The 13,400-nt window shown below is 45.1% G+C and overlaps 1 protein-coding gene across 2 annotated transcripts; it reads left to right on the plus strand.

The window, feature by feature from the left end:
* Positions 1 to 313: 313 nt before the first annotated feature.
* Positions 314 to 13,400, plus strand: pik3c3 (phosphatidylinositol 3-kinase, catalytic subunit type 3). 2 transcript variants are annotated; one of them, XM_062516951.1, is made up of 25 exons: positions 314 to 687; positions 1,740 to 1,928; positions 2,179 to 2,322; positions 2,565 to 2,694; positions 4,269 to 4,355; positions 4,528 to 4,623; positions 5,199 to 5,270; positions 5,527 to 5,631; positions 5,823 to 5,915; positions 6,311 to 6,496; positions 6,854 to 6,996; positions 7,265 to 7,337; positions 7,535 to 7,602; positions 7,780 to 7,885; positions 8,628 to 8,744; positions 9,963 to 10,094; positions 10,622 to 10,750; positions 10,848 to 10,917; positions 11,101 to 11,165; positions 11,411 to 11,495; positions 11,675 to 11,749; positions 11,944 to 12,112; positions 12,332 to 12,422; positions 12,751 to 12,876; positions 13,052 to 13,400. In XM_062516951.1, the coding sequence occupies exons 1-25, from the start codon at positions 629 to 631 to the stop codon at positions 13,064 to 13,066; spliced, it is 2,625 nt and encodes an 874-aa protein (XP_062372935.1). In that variant the 5' UTR covers positions 314 to 628; the 3' UTR covers positions 13,067 to 13,400. The 2 variants fall into 2 exon arrangements, with proteins under 2 accessions (XP_062372935.1, XP_062372936.1); XM_062516952.1 differs by having other exon boundaries at positions 7,538 to 7,602.

Raw genomic sequence — 13,400 nt, forward strand, 5'->3', positions numbered from 1 at the left:
ATCATTTTAAACATAAACTGTGGCGTAAGTCTTTTCTCCAAGAAAAGAGTTCTATTATTTCGTCCGTATGCGACAATTATTGTAATACTTTTCAGCATATTTGCGAGTCAGAAGGGGCTTTAACGTTATCTCGCTTCGATCTCGTTCGACATGACATTTATGTCCAGTTTCGCTTGCCGTGATATCCCAAACCAGGAAGTTAATCTGACGAATTTAGATTTTGTAGTCCAACTAAGCAACTTCCGATACAAGGATCAATAGGCAACCGCTGAGTTACTCAATACAACTGGGAGCGACTTGTTTTGCCTGTATTGGGACTTCTCTGTTGTTTTCTGTTGAGGAAAAATACATCATGTACAGTCACTTATCTATCACGCAGCGTCGAAGTTGGGGTTAAGTTGCACATACCAGGCAGTTTTGCACAAATTAACGTTACTGTCTGCCTGCGACGTGGACAGATTGTCGGTTATTGACAAGGGAAAAGCTCTGTGCTGGTAGATTTCTGGTAGTTAACATTAGCGGTTCCTCCAGCATAGTGTCTCGATTACGAGGCCTTGCAAAGCTACTGGAGGAGGATAGTTTTCTTCGTATCTGACGGCTCACCTAGCTGTTTTACAACTGAAAGAACATGGACACATTCAACTATGTCTACAGTTGTGACTTGGACATCAACGTCCAACTGAAAATGTAAGTCATTTTCCCTGACTCATTGTTGACTGCCACTTATCCTAGCGCTGGAGAGAAGTTACCACACGTAGCCTACGCTATGAACGGTGTCCTCACTAACGAGCTACCATAGCTAACGTTAGCTATAACTTTAAATTGCTTTGACTTATCCTGAGTAGTGTCGACAACACTAACGATACGCCTCGAAATTGATCAACGTGACATTAGTAACATGGTTATTGCATGCGTATTAACACACACAACATTGCTAATTGTCAATGTTGTTCAGAGACTCGTGATGATAGCGTCTGCACCACTCTCGATAACCTAACCAGTTAACTAACAAAGACTATAATTTTGGCTACTTTTCTGGAGAGATTTCTCCTGTTTTGTGTGATGTTTACCGGGAAGGCATGGCAACCGATTGTGAATCAAGGAAAAACCTCGAAACTCAACGAGCCCGCAGAGAGAGCTTGGGAAGCGAGCGGAGGCTCGCGCCCGCTGACATCATTACATTCCTAGCGCTCATCGCCCCTCGCGCCGCTCTCGTGACAGCCAGTAAACGAATTTAATTTTGTTTTGTTTTCTGGGAGGGTCACACAAATGACGTCCGACATCCCAATGAGTCCCACGCGCATGCTGTGTAGACGTAGATGTTGTCGCAATATCTCTTGACATATCCTCGTTTCAAAGACGCTGATATTTGTGCTGGTGCAGATATTGCCAACAGTTCACTCATCATCACATTTGCCAGTCAAGTGCGTCCAAATGACCAGAACTATACACTGGGCAAAATAGATAGTCTTTCAAGTGAGGAAGTATCCAAGTCAGCGGTCATTATGTGTGACTAGAGTACACTTGTGTTGACTAGAGTAAACTTACTTGGATGGCCACACCAGTAAACTGTCAACAAATGTCTCTACCACACACACACACACACACACACACACACACACACACACACACACACACACACACAATGTGAAATCACGACATATCCTTGTTTGTGCTCTCTTCATTTATCTTTCTTCTCCTCTCTTCTCCTCTGTCCACCCTTCTCTCCTTTCTCCCAGTGGTAGCCTGGAGGGCCGTCGGGAGAGGAAGAGCTATAAGGCTTTGCTGGAGGACCCCATGTTACGCTTCTCTGGCCTCTACCAGGAGAGCTGCTCTGACCTGTACGTCACCTGTCAGGTGTTTGCAGAGGGAAAACCTCTCGCCCTGCCTGTACGCACCTCGTACAAGGCCTTCAGCACACGATGGAAGTAAGTGTGTGTTGCACAGTGCAGCAATATTGGCCTGGGTTGCTGGAGATATGAAAATAGATATTTAATATGTGATGGCTAGGAACTTTTCCGGGAACTTAAGGCACGGAATGTTTCTTCGTTTAGTTCTGGCTTTTTAAAGAGCAATGTTCATGCATGAACTAATAGCTATATGTGTGTGCGCGTGCATGTTTGTGTACGTGTTAATGCCTTTGTGCTACGCGTTTTTGTGTGACCTCACTTTGTCCAGCTGGAACGAGTGGCTGCGACTGCCCCTGAAGTACCCTGACCTCCCTCAGAGTGCGCAGGTGGCGTTGACCGTGTGGGACGTCTATGGACCTGGCAGAGCCACACCCGTAGGGGGCACCACTGTCACCTTATTTGGCAAACATGGGTCAGTATTGGGAAGATATGATGGCTGAGTTAACAGAAACATTATGTAGGTTTTTAGAAAATGTTTAGGGTATTTTTTGCAGATGGGAATTTTGTGCAACAACCTGATTCATTTTGATGGAGGATGGTGATGTGAACGTGTAGCATGGATCGGACTTTTGTCTGCCCTCAGGCCTCCTCTTCAAGTGAATGTCATCTCTACCTCTCACTCTCCTTCTTTCCTCCTCTCCCTCTCCTTTCCAGAATGTTCCGGCAGGGCATGCACGACTTAAAGGTGTGGCCTGGCGTAGAGGGGGATGGGGCTGACCCGAGCTCTACCCCCGGCCGCACCAGCAGTTCCTTGGCTGAGGACCAGATGGGCCGCCTTGCCAAGGTGTGTGTGTGTGTGTGTGTGTGTTTGAGATAGGAGTGTAAAGACGCGCTAAATCCACGGTTCGGTTTATACCTTGACTTTTTTAACCACAGTTTGGTTTATGCTTTTTTGGAGGAGGTGAATAAGAAAAAGGGCGGTTATCTGACGGAAAGACTGTTTTTGAAAGGTGAAATTTCTCCATTTTGATTACAGTCATTTTACCAGTGCCTGTAGCTAATGATGGACAGATGTCCTCCATGGAACAGTTAACAAAGTAACATTCATATGTGTAAACAGGCCAATCCCACAGAATTTCCGATAACTAATAGTAACTAAAAAGAAAAACGGTTTTAAAGTTAACATTTTATACATCATACATTGCAACTTATCCGCATTGATTTTGAATGATTAAACTAGAAACTTTCCAGGAACAGATTGACGTAGTCTATAAAAGTGTTGTTGCCCCTTTAACAACAACTTGGTATGTAGAGAGTAAGTGATGGTATGAGAGAGAGGAAAAATGGAGGAAACATGCCTGTTACTCATGACCTACAGTTGATGCGAAGGGAAATTCAGCAACTAGGAAAGGCTAACATACAGTATGTACCATTTACAAACTCTAATTCAACAAAATGCCATGCAAATTAGATAAGAGAGAAGTCACCTGATGTTGAAAAGTGTGTGTGTGTGTGTGAGAGAGAGAGAGCGAGAGAGAGCGAGTGAGAGAGCGAGAGAGAGCGAGAGTGAGAGAGCGAGAGCTGAAGAGATGACCTGTCCGTAGTTGCATCTTACCCTTGTTTGTTCCAGGGGCCAGACCTGGAGATTCTGAGTGATGTGAGTAGGAGTTGAGAGAGAAGGCTAGGGACTGGTGTGTTTTTGTATCTGTGTGTGTTTATTTGTTTGGGTGGGTGGGTCTGTGTGTGTGTGTTTATACATCTGTGAATGAGTGTGTTGCTTGGGCCTATGTATGCACTTATTTCATTTATAGTTTTGAGTGGATATGTTGTGGTGTGTACAAATGTGCAAGAACTGCTTTACCTCTTTGCATAGTCGGGGAGGTCTTGAGCACTGTAACTGGGCCTCTCTCTAGAGCCTTGCTTGTATCTAATGTTATGATTCGTTATGTGACGAGCACTGTCAGTTTGTGAAGCATCCTGGTTGGTTGACTTGAGTTTTGCTCACTGCACTTTGTGTGCTGTGCTGACTAACAGGTCTCCCAGGTATACTCCACCACCTTTGACACGTCCTTGAGCTCTCTTCCCATGTGGCTCATGTGTCTTTTGTCCAAAAGACAAGGGTACATGATTTTAAGACGAAAATAATCTGAATGCTTTGGATTGATTGTGGTTACATGTGCTACTAACTGAATTCTGAGTTTGAGAGTGTCCTTGCATTAGATTGGCTGTTGAGGCACGATGAGGTATGATGCTCGTGTTGGCTGGTCTGTGCTCACTGCTCACGTGGTATCTCACTGGATTGCCATTTGCTATTGTCGGGTTCTTCCCTCAAGTCTGTAATGTCCCCTACACATTCCTCTCTGTCACTTTCCCACTCTGTGTGTGTGTGTCATTCTCCTCCTCTGTTTCTCTCACTAGTTGACGAAGGCCCATAGGCAAGGTCACATGGTTAAAGTGGATTGGCTGGATCGGCTGACCTTCCGAGAGATAGAGATGATCAATGAGGTGAGATATCTAAAAGAAGACTCTGTCTCTCTGGTACACACACACACACACACTTTCCATCATTTTCCATTTATATTATTTAAGTATTTGAGTGCATTTGGATTATACTATGGATACTACTATGATTTTATTGCATGATAAATTGTGTGTGTGTGTGTGTGTGTGGTTTCAGAGTGAGAAGCGCAGCTCCAACTTTATGTACCTGATGGTGGAGTTTCCCAGGGTGAAGACTGGGGAGAGAGAGCACAGCATCGTCTACTATGAGAAGGTGTGTGTGTGTGTGTGTGTGTGTGTGTGTGTGTGTGTGTGTACTCACTCTGTCCGTCATCCATCTTTTGTCTCGTCTCATGATGTTGTTATTTTGTAAATTTGTTTGTTTCATGTTGTCACGGGTACGTTGGCGACTACGCCACTCCCTTCGGCACTGTTTGTATCAGTGTTGTGTGTAAAGCGTTTTGGGTTGCACTCTGTGCACGTGAAATGCGCTATATAAATAAACATTACCTTACCTTTACATTACCTTACATGCACCTGCTTTAAATATGAGAAAGAGAGAGTGAGAAGGAAATGGAAAAATGCTTATAGATAGTTTACATTCGGGATGAACTCCGCCGATTCACTCACTCCTTGGCGCCTCAAAAGATCAACTTATTGGCAATAGCCTGCAATGGTTATTTTGCCTGTAATTGCTGAATTACATTAACATTTCATGTCTTGTTGCCCACAGTCTGAATGGGGCTGCTGACCGGATAGTGTTCACCAAGATACTCAATGATGAATGTTGTGAATGCCTGAATACTGACTGTTGATTGGTTAATGGTGTTTGTTCCTCATTCCTGATAGGATGGGGATGATGCCACCCCTCATCTCAGCAGCTCCGATATTGTCAAAGTGCCAGACCCCCAGATGTGCATGGTGAGAACACACACACACACACACACACACACACAAATACACCACATACACACACCCCACATAATACACATAGATACTCACACACACATACATACACCCCACATGTACACACATACACATATATAACACACACACACACACACACCCCACATACACACACATATACACATACACAGTCAGTTAGTGCTTGTAAACCACATGTTGACATAGCAATGTCCACATGTTGACATTGCTTGAATATCTTTTGATTTGACAGGAGAATCTGGTGGAGAGTAAGCACCATAAACTGGCTCGTAGCTTGAGGAGTGGACCCTCTGATCATGACTTGAAGCCCAACGCAGCTACAAGAGACCAGCTAAATGTCAGTATAACTTTGATACATTATTAGGTTGCATAAAATCTTATGTGTTGTGGGGTTTTTAGCTGTTTCTGCTATTTGGGTGCATTGTTGCATTGGTAGGGTGACGTGTGTGTGTGCGTGTGCGTGTGCGTGTGTGATACATGTGATACATGTGATACATGTGTTAAAATGTGTTTGTGTGTCCTTGGCAGATCATCGTCAGCTATCCCCCAACCAAGTTGTTGAACTCTGAGGAGCAGGACTTGGTGTGGAAGTTTCGCTACTACCTCACCACTCAGGAGAAGGTCCGTGTGTGTGTGTGTGTGTGTGTGTGTGTGTGTGTGTGTGTGTGTGTCTGTGTGTGTGTGTCTGTGTCTATGTGCTATTTTATGACTTGAGTTACACAGTAGGCAGTCAGTGCATGACATTACTGCACGAATGAGCAATATGCCATAAAATTATTATATGAGTGCCATTTTAAAATCATATGTGTTGTTTTTGTGGTGAGCTAAACTTTAATGTATGAAATCATTGCTTGATTGAACTCTGCGTTATGTGGAAACTTGGTCACCAGACGTGAGCACATGTGTGGGCTGTCTTCAACATGCAGTGTATATGGTGCCTATTCCCCTAATATGGACGTCTCTGTGGGTGTGTGCTTGGATATAATGTGTGTGTGTGTGTGTGGATGCTCTTGCAGGCCCTGACTAAGTTCCTGAAGTGTGTGAACTGGGCGCTGCCCCAGGAGGCTAAGCAGGCGCTGGAGCTGCTGGGGAAGTGGAGGCCCATGGACGTGGAGGACTCGCTGGAGCTGCTCTCCTCCCACTTCACCAACACCACCGTCCGGCGCTACGCCGTGGCCCGTCTGGAGCAGGCCGACGACGAGGTGTGTGTGTGAGGCTGAAGCTGTTCTCAATCCCACCAAACAATGTTATGCTACGGCTCATCCGCCAATAGCCAGTGAAATGCATGCGTGTGTGTGTGTGTGTGTGTGTGTCTGAGAGAGAGAGACTGAGCTTGTTTTCATAAGACTGATGACTTAGTGGGCTTGTCTGTGCCTGTTTCTTATTTGTTATCTGCCTGTGTGTGTCTTGCCTAGCTTCAGCAGCAGTGTCAAATGCACACATGCTAGCATCACCCTGGATACTCCTGTTGGATGCACACACACACACACACACACACACACACACTGCTAGACGTGGTCTGTCCCTCACCCCCCTGTACTGCTGTGTGCTGTGTGCAGGACCTGCTGATGTACCTGCTGCAGCTGGTGCAGGCGCTCAAGTACGAGAGCTACACAGACATCATCAGTGGCCTGGAGCCCAGCAGCAAGAGGGACAGCCAGGGAGGCATGGGAGAGAGCACCACGCTGGGAGACCTGGACAGGTAACACACACACACACACACACACACACACACACACACACACACACACACACACACACCTGTTTCATGTTTGGATTCATGCAAACACAACCATAATGCCGTCAATACAACCTTTCACACATACACACACACACACACACCTGTTTCATGTCAATACAACCTTGCATGCAGTCACCACCCATACTCCGCACTCTCTCACACACACACACACACACACACACACACACGGATTCAAACAATCACAAGTGCCTATTCTTTGTGTGTCCAGTTCACAGGCCTCCGCACCAGCTGCTCCCAGCACACAGAGAGGGAAGGATGGAGCAGACGGAGAGAACCTGGAGGTAAGAGGAGGAGGAGGAGGAAGTGGTGGAGGAAGAGGTGGGGGTGGGGGTGGGGGTGGGGGTGAAAGGTTGAAAGAGTTAGTTAGTGAAAATATTTGGGCTGACACTCCCTCTCTCTCTCTCTCTCTCTCTCTCTCTTCTTCTCTTCTCTCTCTCTCTCTCTCTCTCTCTCTGTATCTGTTATTCACTTCCCACAGCAGGACTTGTGTACATTCCTCATCTCACGAGCCTGTAAGAACTCCACACTGGCAAACTATCTGTACTGGTAAGAGTATTTCTTCCGTGTGTGTGTGTGTGTGATTATGTGTGTGTTGGACGCTGGTATATTGTGAGTAGTTTGGTCCTCTTTGAGATTGTGTCTCATTGAGCCAGTGAATGATGTGTGTGATATGATGTGAGATGATGTGTGTGTGTGATAGAGGTGTGTGTGTTCTACCTGCAGGTATGTGATCGTGGAGTGTGAAGATCAGGACACACAGCAGAGGGATCCAAAGACCCATGACATGTACCTGAGCGTCATGAGGAGATTCAGCCAGGCTCTGCTCAAGGTGCACACACACACACACACACACACACACACATACACACAAAACCACATTAATCAGGGTAGTTTTGAGTAAGACCGGAATATGCATTTACAAAAATGTACTATTATTCCAGTCTTTGCCATCTTGTGAGAAGAAATTCCATACGAGTCGATTTACCAAACTCTCCTCTTTTTGCATCCAATGACCGTAGTTTGCACGGCATTCAGCAATCGACTTGTGCGGACTTCACTTACTATACAAAGTTAACTTTACGCTGTTTGTCTTTAGGGACCCTCTCTACAGTATTACAGAAGTTTAATGATAGTTTGTAAGTGGCTTAGAGTAGTGATTTACTTTGACGTAGCAAGCTCGCCCCCAAGCTCTGTGCTGTGTCATTGTAAAGAGATATTCTGGTCTTACTCAAATTCACTCTGATTTATGCCGTGCTGGTCCCCAACAAAAGTTTACACATTATCATCCAAAAATAGCCGTTGGTTGTTGTTAGACTGGAGTTGTCCTTCAAGGTACACAGAAACAGACACACACAGATACACACACACACACACACACACACACACACAGACAGATAGGCAGAATAAGCACACACTCATAAAACAAATACTGACCCACAAATCCATGTTAGTGTGTTTCTCTATCATTTTAAGTTCATTTCTTTCACAACGCTCTATTTCCTGTCCTCTTATTTCTCTTTCTCTCTCTCTTTCTCTCTCTCTCTCTCTCTCTCTCTCTCTCTCTCTCTCAGGGGGATAAGAGTGTGCGGGTGATGCGCTCTCTGTTGGCCGCTCAGCAGACCTTTGTGGACAGATTGGTGCAGCTCATGAAAGCTGTGCAGAGAGAGAGTGGCAACCGCAAGAAAAAGGTAACCCCCCCCCACACACACACACAGACACACACAGACACACACACACACACACACACACACACACACACACACACACACACACGTGCATACACATCATGTACATACACACTCTCAACTCCACATAATCGACTCACACCTTGTAAACACACCTTGTTGTAAACACACTACCTTGTAAACACACTACGTTCCTACGTCACAGCCCTCCGCCATATTGAAATGGGGGAAAGAAAAATTGAATGGGTTCCTATGGCGGAGACGCTTTTCTTTCCCCCATTTCAATATGGCGGAGGGCTGTGACGTAGGAACCTGACATCGAGAATACCGAGTTTTTGTATGCTCAGAATGCGAACGCTGTGCTTCGCTATATTGCGTGGAATTTACTAAGCTGTCACATTACGTTAACAGCGTTCATCGCCGCCCATCCCTGCCCCCTCTACAACGCCAATTGTGTGTGCACAGCTGAACCACAAGCGCAGTTCAATATTGCAACATTAAAAAGAATCAAAGTTTAGCGATCATACACGATACGTAATGTTAACGAGCAGCGACAGACATAGTAGCCCATAAAAGTAAAATATACTTGAACTGTTCATTGCACTGTAGACTAGGGCTGTAATACCTAGTCTAGCAGATTGTGAAGTGTAGGCTAGGCCTAAGTCGTGAAAGAGAAAATACGATATTAGAAAGGCAATGCGTTTGACGTAGTACAATGAAGAAAACTGATGCTCTGAATACTGATTCAGCTGTCTCTAAATGTTTCTCTAATAGACGCATTTAACTGCAGTTTGGATTACACAGGTGCAACGTTTTCATACATATGGCGGAATACCTAATTAATCGCTATCGTTGGATTCTCCTCCCCTGTGCTTGCGCAATACACCCACTATCAGCTGATCCTCCCAGGAATGCATGTGCATGACATGGAAAAGCGCAAATAGCCGTTCTCAGCCTCCACCACAGGCAGTCTGTGCTTTTCCCTCAGTGCGGCCTGTTATGCCTCCCCATGTTTTTATGTGCATGTCACGCCTGAAATGGGCACAAAAGCGTTAGTACATCTGGCCCTGAGTTTCTATGGGGACAATGCTGCTTGTTTATAGAATTAATACATATAAGTAGCTTTGCTAAATGAATAGATGTAAATGTATTATGATAGTGACATGTTTGTGTGTACATACCTGTGTGTGTGTGTGTGTGTGTGTGTGTGTGTGTGTGTAGACGGAGCGACTGCAGGCTCTGCTGGCTGATAATGAGAAGGTGAACCTGTCTGAGATTGAGCCCATTCCCCTGCCTCTCGAGCCCCAGGTCCGCATCAAGGGCATCATACCAGAGACAGCCACCCTCTTTAAGGTATCTGTGTGCGTGAGTGTGTGTGTGTGTGTGTGTGTGTGTGTGTGTGTGAGAGAGAGAGAGCATTTTTTATGATTTAGAGTTTCTGTTTTTTGTGACCTTTGCAGTTCTGTATTCCGGGTACTGTAGGAGCACACTGCAATAATGAAAGAAAACACGTCACGGCACGAGATTGTTGACTCTACCTAGCTCGCTTGTTTTAGACCAGAACTCCAACGTGCTGCTTTAAGATCGGAAAAAAATAAAGACGAATGCTCGTACATCCCATCTGAAAAATGCTCATACATCTAATCTGTCTATGTGTAGTTGGCCTGGTCTGTCATTTATTTGTTACCTCTTATAGCTTGTCTAAAGTTCAAATGTGTGTGTCTGCTGGTGTGCTTGTAATTTTGGTCAAGATGTATTTCTCACATTGAAAAGGTATTTCTTTATATGTATTTGTTTATTGTTTATGTTGTGTTGTGGTGTGTATAGCGGTGTACTTGTCTCTACAGTATGTGTGACTTGTTCTCTCTCTCCGTGATCAGAGTGCCCTGATGCCCGCTAAGCTGATCTTTAAGGCCGAGGACGGAGGCTTGTACCCCGTCATCTTCAAACATGGAGACGACCTCAGACAAGACCAGCTCATCCTGCAGATCATATCACTAATGGACAAGGTCTCGCTCTTTTTCTCTCTCCCCCCTCTCTCTCTCTCATGCACAGAAAACATTGACATTGGAACTGACCGTTAATTGTTTTTCCTCTGTTTATCAGCTGTTACGGAAAGAAAATCTGGATTTGAAGTTAACTCCATACAAAGTCTTGGCCACTAGCACAAAGCATGGTAAGACATGCACACACACACACAACTACACAATTTTTATCCATGACGAACATGCACGTGTGTGTGTGTGTGTGTGTGTGTGTGTGTGTGTGTGTGTGTGTGTGTGTGTGTGTGTGTGTGTGTGTGTGTGTGTGTGAGAGAGAGAGTTATCTTGTGATGTACAATGCTGTGCTGTGCCTCCAGGGTTTATGCAGTTTGTCCAGTCGGTACCTGTGGCTGAGGTGCTGGCTACTGAAGGAAATATTCAGGTGAGACACACATCTGTATTTTTCCTACTTCATAGACAGACACACACACACACACACACACACATGCAGTCACATCTTAATTCATCTAACCCTACATTTTACTCATGGGAAAATGTTGCACTTTTAGATCTTTTAAGTCTTTCATTCTGATATGGTAACTTGCTGAACATCCGTTGACGTGTTTGAATGAGCTGAACACTGGGCACTGGTGACTGTTTGGTGTGTGTATGTGTTCATATGTACAGAGCTTCTTCAGGAAGCATGCACCAAGTGATAAGGGGCCTTATGGCATCAGCTCAGAAGTCATGGACACATATGTCAAGAGTTGTGGTGAGTATTTTCTATGTGTGTGTGTGTATTAGTGAGTACTGAATGTGTAGTGTGTGTGTATGAGTGTGTGAGTGAGTACTGAGTGAGTGTGTGTGTAGGTGTGTGTGTGTGTGTGTGTAGGGGTGTGTGTGTGTGTGTGTTTGTTCTTGCCTGTGGTCTAATGGGGCCTGTGTCCACAGCGGGCTACTGTGTGATTACCTACATCCTGGGTGTGGGAGACAGACACTTGGACAACCTGCTGCTCACTAAAACAGGTGACACATCTCACACACTCCCACAGCTCTCTTACACACACAGGAATGTCCTTCCTCATGTGGTCCGATCAACCTGAAAACACATCAGTGTCCTTCCCCAAGGAATGCTCACAAATACACATATTTTGTTTGTAAACTCTCTCATTTACACACAAACTGTACATCACATTAAAGCCTGTGTTTGTCTCTCTCAGGGAAGCTGTTCCACATTGACTTTGGCTACATCCTGGGTCGTGACCCCAAGCCCCTGCCCCCTCCCATGAAGCTGAGTAAGGAGATGGTGGAGGGCATGGGAGGCATGCAGAGCGAACAGTACCAGGAGTTCAGGAAGCAGTGCTACACCGCCTTCTTACACCTGCGCAGGTAACTCGTGCACAAATACATCAAACAAAGACTGGTAACTCAGGCATACATAAAACGAAGACAGGTAACTCGTGGATAAATACATAATACAAAGACACAGGCACAGACACAGAGAGATCGGAATTAACCTTAAGAGTTAATTCAGTGTTACACGGACTTCCTAGACCTGCAAAGGGAACATCCACACACAGCCTTAATGCTTTTGGTGTGTCATTGCAGATACTCCAACCTGATCCTGAATCTGTTCTCTCTCATGGTGGACGCTAACATCCCTGACATTGCCCTTGAGCCCGACAAGACTGTGAGAAAAGTGAGTTGGATTTTTTTTTATTTCGTAAGAATCATTGTGTATGTGTGGTTGTCTGTGTCCGTCTAGACTAAAGGTGAGAGTGTGCGACTCACCTTTTACCTATGTAAATGACCGCCCCCTCAGGATTTAACTGACAGCTCTGTTAAGAGACTTAAAGCATATATGACTCAAAAGTATTTTTAAATGATCACAAAGAGTGTAAATGTTTATATTTATTTAGCAGACAGTTTTGTCCAAAGCAACTTACAATAGATACCATGAACACTGAACATTTCTAGGAGATGATATGAGTATGGGTGTTGCCTGACCTTCTGGGCTCTGATATCAGGTTCAAGACAAGTTCCGATTGGACCTTTCTGACGAGGAGGCCGTGCACTACATGCAGAGCTTGATTGACGAGAGTGTGGGCGCACTGTTTGCAGCAGTGGTCGAGCAGATTCACAAATTTGCCCAGGTATGGAGCGTGCACATGTGTATGTTGCTTCTCTAGAGTGTAAACCTTGTAGTAAATGCTCCTGTCTCACATCTGGACACTGTGTTCTGCTGATGTTTAAAGTGTGTTTCAAACATTTGTGTGTGTGTGTGTGTGTGTGTGTGTGTGTGTGTGTGTGTGTGTGTGTGTTCAACAGTACTGGCGTAGATGAGCTGGACTCCGCCCTCATTGGGACTAATTGACAGCTGCGTCCATAGCAACAGAAGAACGTACTGCAATCATGAGCGAGCGGACGAAAGAGAGGAAGACGGCAAAGGAGAGCCACCGTGCCAAGATCCGATGAAGAAGTGTGCACTGCCAACTTGAACCTGAGGATATCTCCCGGCCTCTCTCTTTCTCCCACACACATATATATATACATACACTAACAGTGCCCTGACTGCTTCTGAGTGTTTTTGTACATAGGATACATTTGTAATATAAAAAACCTGTATGAAACTGTTTATGCACAAAGAACAGCCAAATAAAAAGACTGTGGAGACAAA

The sequence above is a fragment of the Sardina pilchardus genome, chromosome 16 (genome assembly GCF_963854185.1).
Source record: "Sardina pilchardus chromosome 16, fSarPil1.1, whole genome shotgun sequence".
In the NCBI taxonomy this organism is placed as follows: domain Eukaryota; kingdom Metazoa; phylum Chordata; class Actinopteri; order Clupeiformes; family Clupeidae; genus Sardina; species Sardina pilchardus.

Coding starts and splice junctions, on each gene's coding strand:
- pik3c3 (XM_062516951.1), top strand. CDS start 629: ATGGACACATTCAACTATGTCTACAGTTGTGACTTGGACATCAACGTC. Junction 688..1,739: donor ATCAACGTCCAACTGAAAAT/GTAAGTCATTTT, acceptor CCTTTCTCCCAG/TGGTAGCCTGGAGGGCCGTC. Junction 4,624..5,198: donor GCATCGTCTACTATGAGAAG/GTGTGTGTGTGT, acceptor CATTCCTGATAG/GATGGGGATGATGCCACCCC.